The sequence below is a fragment of the Spea bombifrons genome, chromosome 10, assembly GCF_027358695.1.
Source record: "Spea bombifrons isolate aSpeBom1 chromosome 10, aSpeBom1.2.pri, whole genome shotgun sequence".
NCBI classification, from domain to species: Eukaryota; Metazoa; Chordata; class Amphibia; order Anura; family Pelobatidae; genus Spea; species Spea bombifrons.
The window spans coordinates 37,220,384-37,243,148 of record NC_071096.1 but is presented as its reverse complement, the minus strand read 5'-3'; the positions used below and the strand labels follow the sequence as shown (position 1 = coordinate 37,243,148).

Genomic DNA, 22,765 nt, shown 5'->3' with positions numbered 1-22,765 from the left:
ATAATATTGTTCAGAAGCAGGTAGTGTTCTCAATAGGACAGGGTACATTGGCAGTTGAAGTGTTAGGTCGCCCTCTGCTGGAGAAGAAGCATAACTACATATAAGTCAAGGTTCTGTTTTAATACTTTTTGGGCTAGGAATATTTTTCTTCTTGCTTGTTGGGGTGATAAAGAGCGGGGTGCCGTTCGAAACACGTCCAGATTTCGGGTCTCCTGTGCACGTAGGTGCACTCAGGTGTGAACTATGGTTTTAATATTGAAGTAAAATAAAAGCTGGAAGTTTTTTCATTCAAGTGCTGGATCGACCCCTTCTTTTTCTTTTTGCTTGTTGCCAGCTATGATATTTATTTGCAGACACCGCAGTCACCTTGTAACACTCTGTTGTATACCGACGCAAACATGGCTGGAACTCCTTATTGTTTCCATTAGTATTCTTCATATGGATTTGCCCACAAGGCTGAGTTTAGAATTGCTTCCGCAAATTCAGGACAGATGGCCACATAAGCAGCCTACACGTCAGCGGTACATGTTATCCAGACAGATCTCTTCTGTATCAGCGGCTTTATCAGTAAGGGGAACGTATTTACCACTCATTATGGATACGTATTAAGCGTGTAGTATGATGTGTGTAAATGAATTAGACACGTTACATGGGTCACCTGTCACCGCCAAACACCTGCTCCTCGCCCCGGCGCAGAGAGAGAATAAAAGGTAGGTTATTGCTTGAACGGGTTATTATCAGCCATCGTTTATTTTTTATTAAGCTGTCGGGAAAATACAGGCTTGCAGAGAATGCCTATGAGTAACTATTGATATATTATTAGTAGTAGTAGTAGTAACGGCTGCGGACACTTTTTGGGTGATTTTCATATGTGTTTATAGCTAATTGGGTTTAGGAGAAGGCTACAATATTTTATTATAGACACCCCGAGGACTGAAACAAGGTGATCTGGAAAGAGCGACAGAGAAAATTGGGTGGAAATAGGGACTATCTCTCCGTATGAAGGACACTTTGGAGAAGTAGGCAAATAATACCTGCCAAGTGCCCCTGCTCGCTTTGGCCAGTCCCCAAACCCCTGATGCCCCTCTTTTCCTAGGAGCTCGGAGTGCTTGCTGGGTATGGGAGTATCGCAGGGTTCTTCAGCCCTAAATGATACAATCCTTATATAAACAAGATAAAATGTTTATAAATAAAACTGTGTAAATATATTATTTTAGTCATAATAGTCACACCGTTAACCCCTCTTTGGCCCAGGGAAATAAAGGCATACCCTGCCATCTTCACGCTAGGTGCAGCTTTCTGTCGTTTCTATGGCAACGGGATGCAGAACACATTCTGCGATCGATTGCACGGCCTGCGTCTCATTGATTAGCGGGTCTGCGGGTTGCAGGGCGTGGTAACGTAATACGTGCCGAGAACGGGGAGGCTTAACGGAGCCAGCCAGGTGTCAGCAGCAGCAACGATGGCGGATCCCGAGCTGGAAACGATAAGAAAGCAGCGGCTGTCCGAGCTGCAGGGCAAGCGAGGGGTGAGCGCCTACTTGGAGGACTGGGCCTGGCACGGGGTACCTCACGGTGGCTGCCCCTAGGCCTCTCACGGGGTACTGGGGGGCTTCGTGTGACTGGCACTGCCCAAAGGCCACTCACAGGGTACCGAGAGCCTGCAGTGAGATTGGCATTGCCCCTAGGCCTCTCACAGGGTACCGGGGAGCTGCAGGGTGACTGGCACTTACCCCAGTCTTCTCACAGGGTACCGGGGGGCTGCAGGATGACTGGAACTTCTCACAGGGTATTGGGGGCTGCAGGGTGACTGACACTGCCTACAGGCTTCTCTCAGGGTACTGGGGGGGGGGTCTGCAGGGTGACTGGCACTGCCCCCCCCCCACTGGCACAGGGTACTCGGAGCCTGCAGGATAATTGCCACGTCTGCCATTTTCAGCCTGCATATATTTGTATATTTTCTTATAAAATATTTAGAAAAAAGTCTGTAATATTTATAATAGTTTGTCTCTCTCAGGATGCTGGGAGCGACCAATCACAGCAGGAAGCCAAGCAGAGGTACGTGAGAGCGCCGGCCGTTCCGCGATTATTTGGGGTTCCCCCTAAAAAGCCCTATTTTTGGCGTCTGTATTAACAATATAAAACAATCTGCGCAGTACCCGCCGTGTGAACGCTCTGCATCGCTGCTCCTCACACCATCTTTCTTAATTGCAGGGAAGACGATATGAGAAATAATGTTTTAGCCCAAGTCCTCAGCCAGGCAGCCCGTGCGCGCCGTGAGTATAAACCCAGCTTTTAATTTGGGTTCGAAACCCAACAATAGGACACTTCCCGCTGTCTAGAGATAAATACCGCTTTATATTCCTTTTAAACAGTGAATAACCTGGCCCTTGTAAAGCCTGAAAAAGCCAAAGCCGTCGAAAATTACCTTATCCAAATGGCTCGATTTGGGCAGCTTGGTGGGAAGGTAGGTGTCCCTATATTTACTAAATCTGCCGTTCCATTATACGCACGGATTTCTAATGTAGATATTGTTTTATTCAGCTTTCAGAGGAGGGACTGATTGAAATCCTGGAGAAAGTGAGTCAGCAGACAGAGAAAAAGACAACGGTCAAGGTGAGTTAATAATATATAATAATAAATAATATAATTAAACGCCAGCGAAAGAATAGTCGTGGTGTTCCAGCCTTGGTGTTCCAGCCTTGGTGTAACTTGTACCCCCCCCCAGTTCAACAGGAGGAAAGTAATGGATTCCGACGAGGAAGACGACTGAGAGGCCAGGCGCGGAGAGGGAGAACAGGGCTGCAGCGGCTCTCGACTCGCCCGTTCTGTTTAAGGAAGAAGGCACTGAAACAAAGACTTCTACTTTCTAAAGTTTAATGCTACAAATTTTTGAGACGCCTGCCTTTTTTTCTTCTTTCTTTCATTTGCAGATTTAAGTGACCTGTTTTACATTAAGGATCTAATTCACCCCCCCGACATATCTTCTCCATCCCTTATTCAATGTTAAATTATTTATAAAAAGAAAAAACTTGATACAAAGTATTTCAAGAAGGGCTTACAATTCCCTGAAATTTGAGTCGTATTTTGTAGACTTGTAACTATGACAGATATGTTAATTTAGAGGCATATTTGCCACGATTAATAAACAATGACCCTTTGTGCTGTGTGACATCAGAAAGGAGCCTTAGTGACTACCTTTACTTTACATAACAGTCAGACGTGGTAGTACGGGGTGTTTTTGAGCCACGTTGGATTTTTTTTTGTTTGTACCAAAAAGTAAACGTCTGCTCTTCATCGTTCTGCTTCAGAGCCTATAGCATTATTTATCGCTGATGCCATTAAGATGGATCCCTGCTTCGTGTGATTCTTCCTGAGCCTGAAAAGGGACCGTCACACCCTAACAAGAGCTAAATTAATAAAGAATTAAATGTATCAAGGACTTGAATAACATTTACCGTCTCGATTTAGCATAGCGCTTTGAATGGCAGCTCATCGGAAAGCATTGGGTGTGATGGTGCTTTGCGATAGAGAAAAACTGGATTAGAAAGAATACAATGCGCATGTGCTATTGAAGTGCATATAGTAGAGAGGTATATATCGCTTTAATCTGGTTTGCTAATCACGCGCTGAAAATGTACATATTTACGGAATAGGATTAGCTAACGTGCGGCCCGCAACCTCCATTCAAGGCTAACAAGTCAGAATTGCACCCCTACATTTAGAGAGGGAATCAGCTTGTCCAATAAGATTAATAAGGTCTAGCATTTTAGTTTATTTAAGTATTTGGCACAGTGAAAGGCACATCAGAACACAAACTAGAGAAATCATAAATTACTTAGAAAAATAGCTGTTTCTGGACGTGGGCGTATAAACATGAGCAATGATTGAGTCTTCCCTGGTATTGCAATGGTTAAAACGGCAAAAAGAAAGCAGCTACGTATCTCTGTGAATGACATATACTGGATACCCACCCCGAAGGCTGATCGGAGAAACCGAGGCTTGCGTTTTCACAGGCAAACCTTTGGCTGCTGTACATTGTATTAGGTTTGGCTGAGTGTAGTCGGAGTTGTAATCTACCACAGCCAGGGTCGCCAGGGTTTACCTCTGTCTGAACTTTCTGCTTTGATCATTGGGTAAATGCCAGTAAAAGCGCCGGACCCTGCGCTCATCAGAGTGAGTTTAAATCCAAGTGCCGCACCGCAAAATCCCCCCGGTGGGAGCAGTCACTGTGCTTTTCATTAAATGTGCAAAAATCTGGACAATTCCCTGGAATTTACAACCACATTTTGTGGTTTTTTTTTATAATTTTTCGAATCAATATACAGCCGCTGAAACGCGTGAACCTATTCATTGCACCTCGCCTCACGAAACTGCCGGAGCGCATGATCCTAGCCCTATAGAGCGCATGGCCAAGCGAGCCCGAGATCAAAGATCAATTGTATCGAAGCCATCATTGCCCGAGGCCTCGCCCACGGAGTTGTTGGACGAACCAATCAGAGACCACGAAGACTCCATGGCCAGCGTGCAAGCCACACAACAGCACTCCGCGCTTCCTGAACACTCCAGGTCTGCCATCTTTGCAAGTTCTTGTAAGTTCTCAGTAATGTCAGTGATCACCAGAGAAGGATCCTTCTGGTGGTCCATCTCCGAAAGCTCCCGGTGGCTAACGCAAGCTTCGTGCTCTAAGTCCTGATCGAAGGTTTCGGATAGCGGAGAACTTACGTCTGTCCCGTTGAACGTGTCTGTAGTGTCGCTGAAGCTGTCCTGGTTGTCTATTAAGCAGGGAACATTCAGACTGTGCCTTCTGACCGTGAACCTCGTCTCATCGGCGGGCAGCGCCTTCTTTGTCTCAACGTCTCTCGTAGGGTTCTGCTCCCGGCCACCCTGTTTCACGGCGCCTTCTTCAAACCGGCTTATGGAGAGCTACGGAGCAAGTAAAGAAGCAGAAAATCCCTATTAACGCAAAGCATGATGGGACTTTAAACCGGGGGGTGTGGAGTAACTGGCGGTCCCGTCTCCATCCCTTCCGACATGTCCTTACATGCTAGTAAAGTCTACTTTTATACACGGGAAACCAGTATACATATGTTATGACAACGCTACAGCTAAAGATATGCCTTTTTTTTCATTTCTCATACCTGATTTATTAGCCCTTCATCAAAATTGGGCATGCTCTTGTCTCTCCGTATCGGATTCTTCATAGTTGAAGATCTGGAAGTAAATAAACCGAGCTATAATCCAAAGCGGAATTTCGGGAATTTGTCCGAAACCTCAGTGATTAAGAGACGGAGGATTAAGAGAAGGCTTCTCAGTAATAAATTCCACAGACCTTTAAGAGGAAGGCACGCGGACAGACAGAGGACTGCTGTCGATGAACACTAATGCTTTGTATCCCCCTATACGGCTTTCACCGACGGTAGAGCTAAAGTACCGCGGTACCCAGGCACTTACTTTGCGTTGGAAAGCTCTACTCGCCGTGGCGTCGGGCTCCCTCCAGTACTTGCTGGATTGGAGTGGGTGGCTTTGGGAAGACACAAAGATTTGAAGTTGTATAAAACCTCTGATCGCATTCTAAGGCATAATGTGCGTGTAAGAATCCCGGTTTATCCTTACATTTCTTTCGGACGTGAGGGATGTGCTCCTCGCTGCTAGCCGTTCCGTTTCCGCCGATCGTGTTGTTGGACGCAGACAGCAGGAGTTGTTGGATTTTGGAGTTCTTAAAGAAGAAAATTCAGTTGAAAAGGGGTAACTTTTTTTTATTTATATGCAACGATTCTAGACCTGCAGCCATTATAGTTAAACCAGGATCGCTTTTTACAATAATTTGCGTGTTTTTGGATTAAGCGACGTAAAAGAAACTCACAAACTTCCATTAGGAAGCTGTGGATCGTTATTACTAAAAGCACGGCCGATGAGACGTTTTTCTGCATTTCTAGCAATAGGTAGCAAGCCGATTGGCTGTGTGTCTGGTACCCCGGTACAGCGCCGTACTTACCTCCCCCGCGCAGTCCAGCGGGGAGTACTGCCGCTTGTTCCTAATCTCCACCGCCGCGCCGTATAACAGCAGCAGCTGCACCAGCGCCTCGCTGTTCCTCCTCACCGCCTCGTGCAGGGCTGTGTTCCCCTTAACGTTGCAGAGATTCACAGAGACCCCATTCTAGGGCATAAAACAGGCATTAGCCACAATTTATCATGCATCACATCCCACGTGTGCATTACACATATGTAACACGGAGCTCCTGCTGTCTTTTTGCTACATTGCGGAAAAAACGTAAGCGTACCTCTAGCAGGAAAGCCGCTATGTCTATATGGTCTCCTATACAGGCGTATATCAGCGGCGTATTCCCACTCATATCCTTCTTATTCTTTCCTGTACTGTATTCAAGTAAAATCTTCACCACCTGCAAGGATAGACAAAAAATACATTTCCACGTGTGTTTTATACCAGCGCACGCCATAAACATCTTTACGAAGGAAGTCGGGCATTGGCAGACTGATCACAGCCCGTAGCTTGATCAATATAATCACTTTGTATTCAAATCTCCATAGCTAGAGTGTCTGATCCAGACACATAGACCCCAGTGACGTTTAGTCTCATTAACCAACTAGTTGCACCGAGTATAGCCATTCGGACCCAGCAGTTATCGGGCGTCTGCCGTTAGCGTCACGCGTACCTCCGGGTGCCCTTTGAAGCAGGCCAGGTGCAGAGGAAGCGCTCGATTCCCATTCTTGGCGTCGACGTTGGCTCCGTGCTTCAACAGGAGAGACACTAAAAGCGAGTGGCCCTGCATGGCAGCGACGTGGAGCGGTGTAAAGCCGTCTCGACTCGCCACGTTGACACCAAGCCCACTCGGCGGAACATTATTGAGCTTCTGCGCAGACACAAAGGAAAGATACAATCCTGTGAACGGGTCCTGTTATCAGGGGCAGCCCGAAGCCTCTATTATTCATTATTATTATTAACTATTATTATTTATTGTCTAGTGTCCAGTAAATGCCATGTCAGCATATACTACATGAGATCTCTAAACAGAACACATGTGGGATATTGGATATATTCCATGAAAGGAGGCTAATACAGACCTTCTGAACGGGTCCACATTTGTGGCACTGGCAGAGTGGGTGACAAAACTCTTTTTTGCCTAAAAGGCCATCGTCTTCCTCATCGTCCATATCCTCATCTATCCATTCCAGGAGGTAACGGACCTACAAGACACAGCCCGAGAATCTCACACACTCCTGTGGGTTTTATATCCCCTGGACAATTCATCAACTGCAACTTCTTGGGGGAATATTATAAAATCATTTGTATCTGTTCTGTGCAAGAAACATAACGCGGGCAACGCTTAAAATGGGTGCGGGAGAACCTACCATTTCCAAGTCGCCATCACTGACAGCTCTTAAAAGCTTGTCCACCTGAATGCAGGAAAATCAGAACACAGAGAAATATTACCTGCAAGTAGGTAGAAGAGCACACATCGGCGAAACAATCAACGAGGCAGAAAGTACAGCCATGTCTCGAATGCCCCTCCTGCCCACTGACTGGCCGCTGCTCAAAAGACTGCAAGTTCTTTAGAACAGACACGACCTAGCAAAATGCTTTGATGCCCTGAAAAAAGCAATTGCGTAACCCCACCAGCTTTACCTCTCTGTATTTGCCCCTCACATCTTGCCTGGCCTCAGGGGATGGCGAAGAGAGGCTGCACTTGGAGGACTCCTGGCTGATGGTGTCCGCAGACCGTGTCGGAGATCTGCTCGGGATCTGCGGGTCGACAAACGTAGGAAGAGAAGGCCCAGGATATCACAGCGGACTCGACAATCACTCTCACGGCACCAAGAAACTGTCGTGCTGCTTACCTGTGGCACGCTCTGCCTCTTGTCGCTCACACTACGGACATTTTCCATCATGGACAAAATCTAGGGTGTGAAAGAAAACGTGACGTTTAACCTTTTGGGTGCCAACGTTATGCTCTATTATCGGTTATCACGCCGGCGTACCTTGGCGTTCAGAGCACACTGCGGCGGAGTCTCCTTCCTCCGGTTCTGGATACCTACGCCGGCTCCGTTCTGTAGCAGCACCTCGATGATCCCCTGGTAGCCCCAGCGAGCGGCTATGTGAAGAGCTGTGTCTCCCTTCTCATTAACACAATCAATTCTACAAGAGTGTACATCGTAATAGACTAAAGCCTTCACACACTGGAAGAATAAAGGTTACAAGTAAGAGGCGCTCGCACCTCCTTCAATTAACCGGCGACAATGCAACACCCTCTGCCACCTAGGACTTCTCTATAGAACTCGCACCCCTTAAAATGATCCACCTTAACAGTATCCCCATTCACCAAAATAATAAATAATATTAAATAAATGAGACGCTTGTGTAGCTACTCTTGCTTTAAAAGCATTGATTATGCCCTGAGCATTGTGGGAAATAAACGGCAGGCATATGTCTGGGTCATAAAGATATTTTGCTGGTGAATAGTCATCTCATACACGCATTCTAGTCTTACAATAAATTGCACAAAGGTAAATATAATGCACAATAATTCCGCATTGTAGGGTCGGCTTATTCCCCCTTTCCCGCAGCAGGTACTTACATCTTCGTGGCCGTACGTGCAGGCCACGTGCAGTGGAGTATTGCCGTTATTGTCCTGTATGTCTCTAGATGCCTTATAGTGCAGCAGGAGAAGCTGAAGGCGATCGAAAGAATAGTTATAAGATATCAGAAAATGAGAATTAGTAACAATATTAATTCAGCCAAATACACAAAGGGTGCCGTCTGTTTCTGCACCCCTAGATGCATTTACATGTCTATGCCCCTGTATTCTAATACCCGCAGCATTCTAAACAGTTCCCGCAACACTCTATCTGAGCTCTTCCCTATAACGGCAAAGAACTTCTGTATAACAAACCAAAACGCAATCGTCTGATGGCAATATTGGCAGTTTTTAAACATTTGTTGGAGGGTATTTTCACCAACTAGCTCTTATACAAAGATGTATTACTTATTAGCCATCTCTGCTTCTTTAATCTCAAATCTAAGAAAGCGGCCGTCGAGTGCCCGATCTCACGATAATCCGGAAAAAAGCCTACCTATAAATTTAAGACATTATTTCCCCACGTGAAACGTCGGCACGGATATTGGCTCCCTATTTTCTTAATCTAAACAGGAAAATCCACCTAATACTTGAAACCGTACCGATATATTCTGATAGCCCTTCTGGCAAGCAAGGTGGAGTGGCGTAGAGCCGTGATAATCGGTGGCATTGACAGCGGCACCTTTAGATATCAGCAGATCAATACACTGAGCTTGTCCTGGGGATAAAGAAAATGTTTACCTTAAAATGAAGGATATATATTTATATATATATATATACACACACATATACATATACATACACATACACATATACATATGCACACACACACTATAGGTAATGTCTTACCACAAATTGCTGAAACATGAAGCGGCGTATAACCTCTGTCATCTCTGGAGAACGGAGTGACAACTGAGGAATCATTCAGCCTTCTAGAAAACATACATTTTTGTATTACAATCTCACACACACACACACTAAAGTGAACACGTACTGATGGGTATAAAAGGCTATCAGGGGATTGCTTCTTACCCAGATACGAGCTTCTCACAATTGTCACAGGAGCAGAGAGGGTGACACATTTTTTGAGCAACCTCTTCTTCATTGTCTCCCTGGCTCAGTAACGCATCTACTTCTTCGTGGTTGCCTGAGGCGATGTGCTAAAGAAAGAAGAAAAATACATTGGAAACTTGGCAGATAAAAAGGGAAAAGGATTTGCTAGGCGCAAGCGACAAATGAATTGTTCAAAAAAAGGCAAGAAATACAATTTGAGATTTTTTCCTCCAAAAAAAGGGCAAAAAACCCTAATTAAGCTACTTCAAATTCTGCCATCAAGGGGAAAAAATTCCTTCTCGACTCCAAAAGGCAATCGGATTTCTCCTTGGTTCAAGAAGCTCTAAATAATTAGTTCTCGGACATGGGAGAGCCAGATCTGTGGCAAATCTCTAATAAACCACCCAAAAATCACGTAACATTTTGAGAGGAAGGATGGTACAGTTTTAGTCTAGATGCTTAATTACGTAGGAAACCCCACTATTTTGATTTATCACAAAATTATACTGACTTTTTTGGGGGAAAAAAGGATTTTCGGTGACGTCGCTGCAACCACTAGGGGGAAAATCATATTTTACATTTTGCTCAGAATTCTTTTTAAGCTCTTGAATGTTTGAACGATACAAGCGTTGGTGAGAATATTTCAGGGAGTTCACCTTGAAGAGGCAGTCGATGGGAGCAGTGGAGACTCTCGACATTAAATTCATCCTCTGCCATAAAAAGGACTTGTCATTACTGTCGACGTTCTGAAACAGAAGGCACGTTACAATGAGAAACGTTTGATCGTATTCACCGCCGGCGTTCCCTATTCGGCCATTTCATACAGCCCAGAGCTGGGGACAAATGAAGTAAGACCACCGACACAATTTGCCAGGGGGCCAACGCTCCTCCGCGATCCTGCATATGCACTGGGTTAAGAGAAATGAACACCGCTGGTTGGAGGAAAGCAGACAGACGATGTAGAAGTCAATGACTCTAGTACCGGGGAATTTAAATATTCATTTTCGGAAGAGCATTGCATTAGCAAAACAGATATTGATTATTCGGCGCTGCCACGGTGATGGAAAATATGGCATAAAGCCTTTTTTTTTTTTTAAACTTGATTTTTTGGTGGGTATTGGGGACCACGGGCTTAAGTAGTTTGGGTTTTTTTCAGTTCTTTTTTGTCCTTTCCCTGGATCCCTCCTGGCATTGCCTTAGCAAACAGTAGCCAACATTTCCCATGATCCTCATCATGCTAACAGGAGGACGGCAATGGCTCACCGAGCATCATGGGAGTTTAAGTTATAAACTTAATGGCTATATCATGGATTTGTAAGCATATCTGATTTATTGCTCAGATGACAGAATGGGCTAAGTGCACATTGTAGAACAGCTAAGTGGCAAAAACGCACAGTAACAATTCTAATCACATTCCCAGGAACACCGGATGAAAGCACATTTAACTCTCGAGTGATTTACATCCAGGGCCTTAACGGCCGAGAATCTGCCTGTCATCAGCTGTGATACTCTCCAGTACCTCCCCGGCGCGGCTTCCAGGCAGATCTCGCACTTACCGCGGTTTCTGTTAGGTTTCCTTGACGGATATATTCGATGGCGGCTTCCACCGACGTCAGACAGTATCCCAGCTCATCCTTTGCAGTGCTGCAGAATCTGAAGTTCTTAATGTAACACAAATTCGCCATCCTGACAAACAATGACATTACAAAAAAAGTTTTATTTGGGAAAAAAAAGAGAGAAAAAAAAAAACAGGAAAAAAAAAAACAGACCAAAAAAAAGGAACGTAGATTTTCCTTACTGGCATTGAGCACTTTTCAAGTAAAGTACAACACGTGTAATTAAATTTAGAATTTGTGATACTTTATTTCTATAATAAGACAGAAATATACTGTATATCAATATATATACATTTTCCCATATGAGGCTTAGAAGTTGTGTTTCCATTTGTCTTGTGAATTTAAGATGAGCTTTTCTAGACATCGGATGGGACTTTCCACCCAGACTGTGCTTGAACACAGCGGCTGAAAAATCCCACCTCGATCATTTGAACTGTAGCTTGTAATATTAACCCACGACAGACCTGGCTGCAGAGTTCACTTTGGTGACTGCTTACCAGTTAGGAAGTTCAGTTTTTACAAGCAAGTAAAGCAGAACAGACAGGAGGTCATCAGCGCACATCATCTCCATGTTTACTGCAAAGATAAGAAAAGAAAAGAAAAAACAAAATGAAAACAGCAGGAGGAGAACACCATAAAAAATAACCCAAGGATCGCATGGGCTCCCCCCATTTATCTATTAAAGAAACGCATTTGGTTTTGGGGATGCTTGCATAAAAGAAACACAACTAGTATTTAAACTTGGAACAGGAATTAGAATGTTGCAGAGTAGGGTCCTCAGTTGCCTTCCGGTCTAGAGGAGGAATATCTGGGACCAAGAAGCGATTCGGCCAAGCGATTGACTGCTCCCGGCACAAACCTCTCTGACTCGGAGAATGCATGATGGTCTGTACCACGTTCCGCAGGCAGATCAGCTTCTGTTGCGGGGACGTGCACTTGTTCAGCTGGCCCAGAACACGCTTCGCACGCGGGATGTTAATACTGCAAAAGGTTTAAAAATAAATAAATCTGCTCATTTACGTTAAAACGTTTGACGGTTGTAAACATTCTGTATTCAAAGGATCATAACGTACCCTTCACATGACATCATTAAATGGACTATACACGTAAATTGCTGCACAGATAGAAAGATGATGCAGCCTTACAGCCCCACCATGTTTTTTTACTTGTATGTTAAATCCAACTGACGGTATGGGTGTTCATCAACGGCCCTAATATTTGCCATCCTTTAATTAAATGGAGCACAGAAGGACTAAACCTTATTATACGTGGCTGTTCCATGAATGGCCAACAATTGAAAATATAATCCAAATCACTGTACTTCTCACCTGAACTCGGTCTTCACCCCTATATCCTTTTGCTGGAGATCTTGAAGGCTTCTTGTAATCTTGTTAAATGCAGCGTCCTGGCAATGAAGTGAAAAGGGCAGATTCATGATGATGGATAATGCTTGCCGCGTGGATCTAAATACACAACAGGTTTCACACAAGCGCACGGACACGGACACAGTTCCAAGCACTGGGAATTATTGGACCATTGTTTGTGGCTGAACAGCCAAAAATGTATGGTCTATGCTTGACTCTCAAAGTAACAAAGGTAACCGGTTCCTAGAATCCTACCTCGCTCGCCTCAATGTTCCCGACTTGTTTGAAGATCAGATCGTAGATTCCGTGGTGAACGTACATCTGGGTAGAGAGCGAGATGCATGAAAATCTCCTCTACAACGTGGCCAGGTTTGAGTTATCACAGCGGCCTGGCAACAGAACGTTATATGCTTAATATAAATACCTCCACTGCTTGCTTCATCAAATTCATCTGAGCCTCCTGCTTCGCAATTGCTCTCTACAAAGAGAGGAAAAGACTGTAATCGATATAAAAGGAAAGAAGAGCATCCCAAACAAGTCTTCTAAAGCACGGGGTCTTACCAGATGCGAGTCCCGCAGTAAATGCTGAAGACATTTTGTGTACAGAGCATTGACAGAGTCCTGGAAAGACAGACATTAATTTTGACCTGGAAACATTGCTGGGATCACGAAGAATGAGCCTTGAACAATTAGCGAGCCGACAAACACGCGGCATAGGGGGACTAACTTCCAACAGAATGGCGGGGCGCACGCCGGCGTCCATCCAATCTTTGGGGCGAACACACGCACAAAGACTCGTGGGACGATAACTCACGATGTAATGGCGGAGGCTCTTCCTTTCGTGTAGCTTTAATGTGCCACGGAACGAGGAGATATTTTTGTCGAATCTCTCGACGTGTTTTCCCAAATATTCCCTGACATCGTCTATGTTCTTCAAAGTGCATGGAGCCGAGGCTGGGGGCAGTTCTTCTAAACAACAGAAATCGCACAAAGTAGACAACCTTCCGCGGCACAGACTTCCCATCCCAAGTGCTCTCTGGAGCCTTTATCTTCCCCTTACCGTTATCCATTAAAGCACTAAAAACCCTGGAATACGGCAATAACGGCTTACCGGCATTCTCGTCCTTCTCTAGCGAACGGGCAATGCACAGTACGCTAAAACTTTCTTCTTTTTCGTTGTAGAAGGTCTCTTCAAAGAGAATCGGCACAGAGAGGGGAGACGCAAAACCCGCACCCAGTTTAACCAAGTTACCTTGGATAAGAACAGCCTGCAAAAAAAAAAGAAACAAGAAAGGGTTAATAATGCTTATCCACAAATGGCAACCAACAGCTACTTGGCTGCACAGGACTGATATTGTTTGGGGTAACCAGGCCGGCACAAGAGCCGGTCCGATAAAGTATATTTAAACTAGAAATAGCCAAAGAAATTAACTCATTTTTACCTTTCCATTTTCTGTCTGAAATCCACCGTCTGTGTGTTTTAAAACATACGAATCGAATGGAAACGAGGAGTAAGTGACGTTGGACAGGCTTCCCTTACACGGGACCAAGACCTTCAAAGAAGAAAAAGAGGCCCGTTAATAAAAAATTAAAAAAAAAAAAACAAAAAAAAAACATCGCCGTCTCACAAATCACCGCTCATTCGCAGTAATAAATTCCTGTTAAATCATTAAAAAAGGGAAATTATAACGGCATCGCGGAATCGGCTCCAGCTCCGTGTGCCCCGCAGGGTCCCCTACCAGGCGCTGCCATTAAACTCTGCGGTATCAAAGACATTGTTATTAGATTTTTTTTACTCTAACGAGAAAAACTGCCATTTCATGCCAATCAATCCACTCAATTAACGGCAATACTCATTTTTTTCTCACGCTAAGCTCTCCGTAATTAGTAGCCCCGTGCTGGCTTTCTGGAGAAGGTCAACGTAACCGATCAGGCGATTTCTAAATTGGAGTAGTCTCTGGACGGTGCCAGAAGTATGTTTTTAATCGTATCGCTTGGAACCCGGCTAGAGAGTTAAGATGAGTTAGCACTACAAATAATTAAAAAGCGGATTTAGACAATTTCTCTGCTGCCCGGCGGATTAAAACGGTCTTTGTGGAGCTTCTGTCGCAATCGCGTAAACAGCCCCCGTATGGCGCGGAATAGAGGAGTGTTCCCTATCGGAATTTTTATGAATCCGGTCACAAGGTTTAGCCGCGAGAGCGTTCGACAAACAGCCTGCAGCGAAATGCCACGCTTTCGCAGACATGAAAGACTGATATCCTTATTTTTCCGGGGACTTCTGAGGGTTAATGGGCACATTAGGCGTTATTTGGGCCGCCATTGATGTATAGAACCACGGATACAATTCCTGAAGAGACTTTAAACCGTTAAGTTGTACAAACTGTAGAATATTGCACAATTAAATAAACAAATGAAAATAATAAATAAAGAAAAAAAAAAAGCATTTTTGGAGACAATTATCCAGTTTAGCTACTGAAGGAACGCGCAAAGATTTTTGCCCTTTGAATCCAAAGGGCAAGTGAGACTTCAAGGGTAATTAATAATGTAAATCTGCAATGTGGAGGACGAAGCTCTTAATATCAGATCTCATTAACAAGGCCAGGAAGCTAATTATTTTCCCCACACACACTATTTTCTTCTGTTTAATCATTTAAAGCGTAAGGTTTTAAGCTCGAGAGCGTGAGGATTAGGCGTGTTAGAAAGTGCTTGGAAGCATTCATTTGTCTGCTGAGAAGACATCCGGGGAGACTCAGACGCCCGAGAGAATACAGAAAAGTTTAACAGCTCTCTCCTTATCGCTGGAGAGAAAAACATGAGTTATTTAAATGCCAAAGATGGGGCAAGGTACTTCTATGTCGGGAGCAAGGAGGGAGACTTTTTTGTAGGTGCCAGATGTCCAAATTTAGGAGCCCGAGACTATCTCGCTCTTTAGGTTTGTGGCTTCTTATTTGGACACCTTAGGCCGGCACAAATAGACCAAACCCAGCAATGTTTTTTTGTTGTACGCGCCGGTTATTCTCAATCTAGAGAAAGTGGCATCGTTGGAAGACCGTGGTGCTTCCAATAACCCCTAGGCTTTAACAGACCGCAATGCCTATGCGGCAAGAAATGCCCCGTCTCTCCGCCACGTCGTTAACTTAGCAGGCAGCTGTGGGCATGCAGTAATCCTGATCACGTGACACTTTAGCGTTCCATTTATTTAATAGGATCATTCGGCAAGAATAAAATTCATGCTTCACCGAAGGGTCCATCTGTTTGGATACGCTGGACCGCAAAACCTTTGATCAGGGACACTTATACATCGGCAGGGAAGCAACGGCTTCAATGTAGCCCTGCAAACAGTTTTTATTAACATGCCACGATGTGATAAACTAAGCAATATCATTTATAGATGACAGCGATAACTAGATCTCTGTACCTTCCCCGGGTTCTATATAGAATTTATTCAGGATTATATGGACCCAATAAAGGCGCCGTAAGAAGATCGGCCGTTGGGCTACTTACAATGCCGTGAGCCTCTGCTACCCTATCCACCAGATCAGGCCGCTGCTTTTGGATAGCCAGATAAAAAGGGTTGTTCGGGATATCCTCATCATACATAGCCATAAGGATCGTCAATTCCGCAAGCCGCTCAACGTCAAGGGAGCAATCATGTTTAATTCTTACATTTCATGCCGTCTCTCTTAATCTCCAGAATTGGAGAGCGATTGGAGAGCGAAAAAATCCTCGCGGTTGGAAGACGGCCAAGCCTGAGGACAGAAAGAATGATATGGATATATACAAAGTCATGAGAAATAACTCATTATTTCATCTGAAATCAAAATAATGTATGAAAGCTGCAAAAAAAAAAATATTAAAATCTAGACAGACTGTCCCTTGTACATGACATTTTTTAAATATACACATCACTGAATAGAATTACACTTAATTGATAGAGAGGTTTTTTGGAATATTTTTATATTTTTTATGGGATTTGTTATGTGGAACACGCACATTTAAACTTTAAATGAAAATCCTGCATACATAAATAATGCAATAATATTAATAATAATAAAAAAAAACAATATTAAAAAAATAAATAAAAAATAGTGGTATTCCAATAAGTGCAAATAAAGGTTAGGGGCAGAACGGAGTGATTTTATATGGTTCTAATCAGACAGATGGTCCCAGGGAAAGGGGTTATTAGCTGATCTCCCTTCAGTTTGCGACATGAGATTACATATCACAAATAACTCGCAGAAAAGCCTCTTATTCCTGGCACGGTTACATCTGTCATAGCGCAGCCAAGCAAGCTAAAAACTCACAGCCCTCCCGTTAGCAGGAGGAACACGACCAACTCACGGGGTGCATCGTTGCCCCCCGATAATACTACAAGTGGGCAGCTGTAAGCTTCATACCTGGGACAGGTAACCTCGCTGGAGTGAACTACAAATCCCATGACACTTTAGTTATGTTCCGGCTTGCTTACAATGTCAAAATTTCGCAGTCATCCTATAGCATGCAAAGCCTCGCCAACCTTACCCCGTTCCCTACATTAAAAAAAGGGAGCTGGTTGTGAAGGGGTTAATCGTCTTCCTGATGGATCTTCTTCTAGTGGGGCTCGTTCGTGGCGATCACTTACGCTTGCAGTGTAACCAGTCCATTAAACCGGTTCCGGGAGCTCAAACTATCGTCAGGAGCCCGTGGGAATAAACGCAATTAGATATCTGACTTTCCAATTAGGAAGCGGAATCTTTATCGCTCTCCTCAAACCGCAGAGCTTCTAAGAGACTTCCGAATCTCACCTACCTAGAGAGTGTCTCCAAACGTGGACTCCGATCGCCTTCGGGCTGAATTGGGGGTTAAACGTGGATGATGTCATCAAACGGTCAGCTCCAACTACAAGGCGATATTAAAATACTTAGATGTAATCCAGGGGTTGCATCAACATGATTCTGAACTACGAATGCTATTGTTTTGCCAGATTAGGGCAAAAGAAAAAAAGATCTACCTCTAGTGAGGGTAAATTAGAAAGAAGACTGCCTTATGCCATCTTAGCATTTGTAATAAAGACCATTACAGGCGATGGATACAGTTACATATTAATAACACGCGATCATGGGAGATATCACGGCTGTAACATCTGCCCGTTGCTTTGATGCAGAACAAACAATGCTGCATTATTAAAAGGTTGTCCTCTTTTAGCAAACCTACATCCTCGGGCCCTGCGGACCCCCTTGAGAAAGAAGGGGTCAGAAATGTCTTTAGAGCGGCGGCAGCACGGAAGATCTCTCTCACGGAAATCCCATTCACGGCTTCGGGGGGTTTGTTGTCGTTCTTCGACGCGAAGTGACTTTCACTAAACAAAAAAGAAAAACGTTACTTTTCTACCAGAACGAAGACGTTTCTTACAGAATGTGCTATTCAGGAAAAAGCGTTTGTTCCCGGGCAAAAATAGATCTCGGTGTCCCAAAGTCCTTAAATTATTTAGCAAAAGTCTTTCAACCGTTAAACTGAATTCAGAGCCGACTGTGAATAAATGGGACGAGCGGAATAAATCTACGCGGGAGCCGCTGGGAGGGGACGTGGCTGTGGCCAGGCGGCTCTGACGGGCCTGGGAGGGGACGTGGCTGTGGCCAGGCGGCTCTGACGGGCCTGGGAGGGGACGTGGCTGTGGCCAGGCGGCTCTGACGGGCCTGGGAGGGGACGTGGCTGTGGCCAGGCGGCTCTGACGGGCCTGGGAGGGGACGTGGCTGTGGCCAGGCGGCTCTGACCGGCCTGGGAGGGGACGTGGCTGTTGCCAGGCGGCTCTGATGGGTCTGGGAGGGGACGTGGCTGTTGCCAGGCGGCTCTGATGGGTCTGGGAGGGGACGTGGCTATGGCAGGCGATTCTGGTGGACCTTGGAGGGGACGCGGCCGCGGTGGCCGGTACTGATGGGCCTGGGAGGGAACGTGGCTGTGGCAGGAGGCTCTGATGGGCCTGGGAGGTGACTGTGCAGGCGGCTCTGACGGGCCTGGGAGGGGACATGGCTGTGGCCAGGCGGCTCTGACAGGCCAGGGAGGGGACGTGGCTGTGGCCAGGCGGCTCTGACAGCCCACAGAGGGGACGTGGCTGTGGCCAGGCAGCTCTGACGGGCCTGGGAGAGGACGTGGCTGTGGCCAGGCGGCTCTGACGGGCCTGGGAAGAGACAAAGATGAGGGGGGGTCTGCTCCACCGTCCCTGAAAAAGGACAGCTGTTCTACCTGCTGAGGCTCCACAACATGCTGCAGCTCCCAGATATACATCCCAAGAGGTTCTACAGCAGCTGGGAGCTTTCTCACGCTATAGATGTCGCCCTGGGTTGGGGCAAAACCCTATGAATACCAGAATATACCTGCCCTGGACAGTAACCCCTGACAGCCCAAAGCAAGCTGCTCTGACACTGCTTTCTAATACCCTTCATAGAGGGCACAGGGTAAGAGCCTTCTGTGGCCCCAACTCCTCCCTGAGGACAGACATAAAGTTGCCAGGTACTCACCCAGTGACGGGGCAAATCCACAGCTTCTCGCCTGCTCCCCGAAACACACTCACACCCCAACTGCAGCCAGCCCTCCTCCCTGCACACCGCGCGGATACGACAACAGCCTCTCCAGCCAATCGGAGGGCCTTTCACCATGACTGACCCCTCGCTATACCAACCAGCGCTCACACAGGTTGACCTACGCCAAGCATCAGGCAAGCTGATGACAGCGGCAGTCAAAGGAAGCGCGAGCTGCCATCTTTGCTTTGGGCACCGCAGCATCATAACAAGCACAAAGACCTACCGAAAAAGTAACTATAGAACGTAGGAAGAAAAAATCAGTTTATTCGGGACTTGCATGAAAAGTGACCTAAAATCACGCTTTTATACTATCGTTGATACCAGTAAATAATAACTTCACCTAACAGTTAGTAGTTTTTGGTGTCGATGGTTGTTTGCGTTCCATCTCAGACTGTGTTAGGTACAATTCAATGTTTTCAGAGGGGATTATATACTACTAATCTGAATCTGCCCTCACCTAACATGGCGGCGGCAGCTTCCAGGGCTCTGTATGGTCACGTGGGCCTCTCTCGGCTGGCTGTCCTCACGTGACTCCTGCAGGTGCTGGCTATTCGAGGCTCTGCTGAGCTTGAAGCTGGTTGCATTTGGACAGCTCCCTGCTGGCTTTCTGGAGGCTGCAGCCCACCGGATCGGGATACCCCGGAGCAGACATCCAGGACTTTGTGGGATTCTGGACATCCATGCGAACCACATTGAGGACTTTCATTTATTAATTGTAGTGTTTGTGGATCCACGAGCCTTTGCGTCATCACCTCACAACTCTTGGCATCTGATCATCACCTTGGAAACAACACTAATTATTATTTTTTTCTCTTCCGCTATTAATTCATGGAATGCTTTTACCCATTTTTTGCTCTTGGCAGCTTTACAATGTAAAGTACAGACTTCATTGCTCAGCGTTTAGATGGGAGGAAGAAATAGTTTGGCAAATGAGGCCAACTAATGTCAGGCTTCTTGGAGGCCCTGTGAGTTCTTTGGACATATCTTGAGAACCTTCTTGCCCTTGGCAATATTTTGGGGTATTCCCTGCGCTCCACGAGTTGGTCGGTATCTAGAGTCTATTGGGAGATGTTGAGAGAGGAGTGCAAAGCACTTTTGGATGCTTTAAACAAAGTGACAGCATGCTACAGACACTTGGTCCTCACTATAGGTGGCACCTCGGACTCTCAGAACCTCCGAGAAGAACTGAAGAAGACCAGACAGAAGGCCCAAGAGCTGGCAGTGGCCAACAGAAACAAACTTACTAGCACCCTCAAGGACAAAAGTTTGAGTAAAGAAGACAAAGCTGAATTTGAGCGCTTATGGGTCATCTTCTCAACCTGTATGGACATCTTGGAGACCGACATGAGGAGGGCTTTGGAGTTGGGTCAAGAGTATCCCTTGAACATACCCAGAAGGCACCTTATACAGACGGGCATGAGCGGGGGAACCTCTGGGGTGGCAGCCAGGGCTATGAGCGTACAAAACATGAAGTACGACGCCGAACACAACATCGATGTGATGGATCTAAAGGACTTGGAGAACGAGATCAACCAGGTGGACGAGATGATGTACGAGATGGAGATGAAAGTTAACGTTCCTCAGTGGAGTGTCGAGGCCAAGCAGAATCCGGGAGCCGAACTCAAAAACTCGGTGACAGCCGGGGCTTCGTCTCCTGGCGCTGTCTCTGTGGAAGAACATAAAACAGCCTGTGACCTCAGCAAACTTTTAGCCGGGTTGGTGTTTAGCTCGGTTCTCATCGTTGCTATTATTTTGGCAGTTTGCGTCGTGAAACTCTCCTAAGGACTTAATTGGAGTAACTTTGTTTTTTTTTTTATTTCACTTCAACGTAGTTCTGCACGATGAGTCAATCATTTGGTCTTCTGGTACCCAGGAATAAAGCCTGTTGGGTCACTGGCCTCGTGCCCTCTCACCACTTATCGACAATAAACGTTTTCTCTATAGGAACACATTGCATTGCGAGATGTCGGTGACCATGACTTGTTTCTGATACTCCTGTGTGACGGTCTCCTGACGCTCTCAGTAGGCTATCAACAGACTGACGACCCCGAGCTGTTGGATCTACGCTTCTCGTGTTGTCGAGGAGGAGACACGCATGTGTGGTGGTTACTATAGTATCTTTCCAGGACGAGTATTATTTTGTATAATATACCAAATGCCATCTTTCCATTTGCACTAAAGCACCATTTCCTTAAAGCACCGGTTTGGACCTATTCTCCTCCAGTGAGAACTAGAAAACACTACAATACAACGTATTCAATGCTCTACCAGATAAGAATGGGTTAATGAAGTCCACCCCAGGACGTAAGCACAACATACCTTGGCATTCAAAGTAGCATGATAGTATTTTAGAATTAGATCGGGTCTTCCTTAGATGAGCGCTGTCCGTATGAACACTTTGTCTGTGAATGACGTGGTCCTGCTTGTCTTTGTATATAACATGTATGATATCAGGGTTGCGTGTTTATGAAGGGCCAGCATGTCACGCTTAGCATTCCTAGGAGAATTATGCATGGACGGTTACATAAACCTGGAACGCCTGTAATGTGCTGGCTTTAAACTATACTTACCTAAAGACCTTTGGATAACCCGGCTATGTCAATCCCACCTCCCTCAGTAAACAGATCAGCTAAGATCAAAGCCGTGTTTGGATTTTAAGGAGCCCTGAGAGATTTTAATAATGGAAGCTAAAATTAGGCAGTCGGCACACGCATGGCTCAGGAGGGGCTAGATAGCAGCACAGAGTATTTGGGGAGGGCAGGTAAGGGGTAGGGTTATATTCCAAAATGTATCAGTACCAAGCACCGAGGTTCTGTGCACGGCCTGGGTACCAAGGACCAGGGTTCTGTGCACGGCCTGGGTACCAAGCACCTGGGTTCAGTATATGACCGGTTACCAAGCACCGGTGTTCAGTGCTAGGCCGGGTACCAAGCACAGGGGTTCTGTGCACGGCCTGGTACCAAGCACCAGGGTTCAGTGCACCCCCGGGTACCAAGCACCAGGGTTCAGTGCACCACCGGGTACCAAGCACCAGGGTTCAGTGCACCACCGGGTACCAAGCACCGGGGTTCAGTGCACCGCCGGGTACCAAGCACCGGGGTTCTGTGCACGGCCGGGTACCAAGCACCGGGGTTCAGTGCACCGCCGGGTACCAAGCACCGGGGTTCTGTGCACGGCCGGGTACCAAGCACCGGGGTTCTGTGCACGGCCGGGTACCAAGCACCAGGGTTCAGTGCACCACCGTGTACCAAGCACCTATCTGCTGTGTGTACATCTCATGGGTGTCAATTATTTGAGTCAAACTATTGATTTCTTAAGAGTGGGTTTTTTAAAAGGCAGAACCCCACATGTTCTATATTGTTCTCTAATCCTGTACTATCAAAAAGGTCCGCATCAGGTCTGCATCAGAACCGCGGGGAGCTCCACTCAGTAGCAGTCAGAACCAGTCTATACGGTTAGTACTTTTGCTTTAGATCAGCAGAAGGATTCGTGCCAAAAGCCAACCTACTCCAAGATGTCACAGCAAGGCCCAGATGCCCCCAGCTCCAGGCTGCTTCCCACGGCTGCCCCCCG

The 22,765-nt window shown here is 46.0% G+C and overlaps 3 protein-coding genes across 3 annotated transcripts; 2 read left to right on the top strand and 1 right to left on the bottom strand.

Moving 5' to 3' along the window:
- The first annotated feature begins 1,379 nt into the window (after positions 1-1,379).
- Positions 1,380-3,302, top strand: PDCD5 (programmed cell death 5). The gene is made up of 6 exons (XM_053448664.1): positions 1,380-1,528; positions 2,017-2,057; positions 2,214-2,275; positions 2,375-2,466; positions 2,544-2,615; positions 2,728-3,302. The coding sequence occupies exons 1-6, from the start codon at positions 1,463-1,465 to the stop codon at positions 2,770-2,772; spliced, it is 378 nt and encodes a 125-aa protein (XP_053304639.1). The 5' UTR covers positions 1,380-1,462; the 3' UTR covers positions 2,773-3,302.
- A 1,005-nt stretch (positions 3,303-4,307) lies between these two features.
- Positions 4,308-17,944, bottom strand: ANKRD27 (ankyrin repeat domain 27). Its single transcript, XM_053449401.1, has 30 exons — positions 17,826-17,944; positions 17,421-17,510; positions 16,137-16,381; positions 14,072-14,182; positions 13,741-13,897; positions 13,444-13,598; positions 13,191-13,250; positions 13,054-13,107; positions 12,885-12,950; positions 12,594-12,670; positions 12,125-12,246; positions 11,763-11,841; positions 11,206-11,335; positions 10,306-10,395; positions 9,629-9,756; positions 9,446-9,528; positions 9,199-9,314; positions 8,597-8,689; positions 8,001-8,198; positions 7,860-7,919; positions 7,648-7,764; positions 7,374-7,418; positions 7,086-7,208; positions 6,677-6,874; positions 6,284-6,403; positions 5,998-6,159; positions 5,616-5,718; positions 5,454-5,523; positions 5,141-5,213; positions 4,308-4,925 (listed from the first exon to the last, which is right to left on the bottom strand). The coding sequence occupies exons 3-30, from the start codon at positions 16,236-16,238 to the stop codon at positions 4,428-4,430; spliced, it is 3,390 nt and encodes a 1,129-aa protein (XP_053305376.1). The 5' UTR covers positions 16,239-16,381; positions 17,421-17,510; positions 17,826-17,944; the 3' UTR covers positions 4,308-4,427.
- Positions 17,945-19,866: 1,922 nt separating this feature from the next.
- RGS9BP (regulator of G protein signaling 9 binding protein) lies at positions 19,867-20,974 on the top strand. Its single transcript, XM_053449536.1, has one exon. It carries the CDS (start codon positions 20,261-20,263, stop codon positions 20,972-20,974), a length of 714 nt encoding a protein of 237 aa, XP_053305511.1. The 5' UTR covers positions 19,867-20,260.
- Positions 20,975-22,765: the final 1,791 nt, after the last annotated feature.

Bases quoted from the DNA above. Each gene is read 5' to 3' on its own strand.
- ANKRD27 (XM_053449401.1), bottom strand. From the start codon at position 16,238: ATGGCTATGTATGATGAGGATATCCCGAACAACCCTTTTTATCTGGCT. The intron at 10,396-11,205 runs GTAAGTGCGAGA...CTTCTGTTTCAG, and splicing joins GAAACCTAACAGAAACCGCG to AACGTCGACAGTAATGACAA. The intron at 8,199-8,596 runs GTAAGTACCTGC...TTATTCTTCCAG, and splicing joins GCACGTACGGCCACGAAGAT to TGTGTGAAGGCTTTAGTCTA.
- PDCD5 (XM_053448664.1), top strand. From the start codon at position 1,463: ATGGCGGATCCCGAGCTGGAAACGATAAGAAAGCAGCGGCTGTCCGAG. The intron at 2,058-2,213 runs GTACGTGAGAGC...TCTTAATTGCAG, and splicing joins CAGCAGGAAGCCAAGCAGAG to GGAAGACGATATGAGAAATA. The intron at 2,276-2,374 runs GTGAGTATAAAC...CCTTTTAAACAG, and splicing joins CCAGGCAGCCCGTGCGCGCC to TGAATAACCTGGCCCTTGTA.
- RGS9BP (XM_053449536.1), top strand. From the start codon at position 20,261: ATGTTGAGAGAGGAGTGCAAAGCACTTTTGGATGCTTTAAACAAAGTG.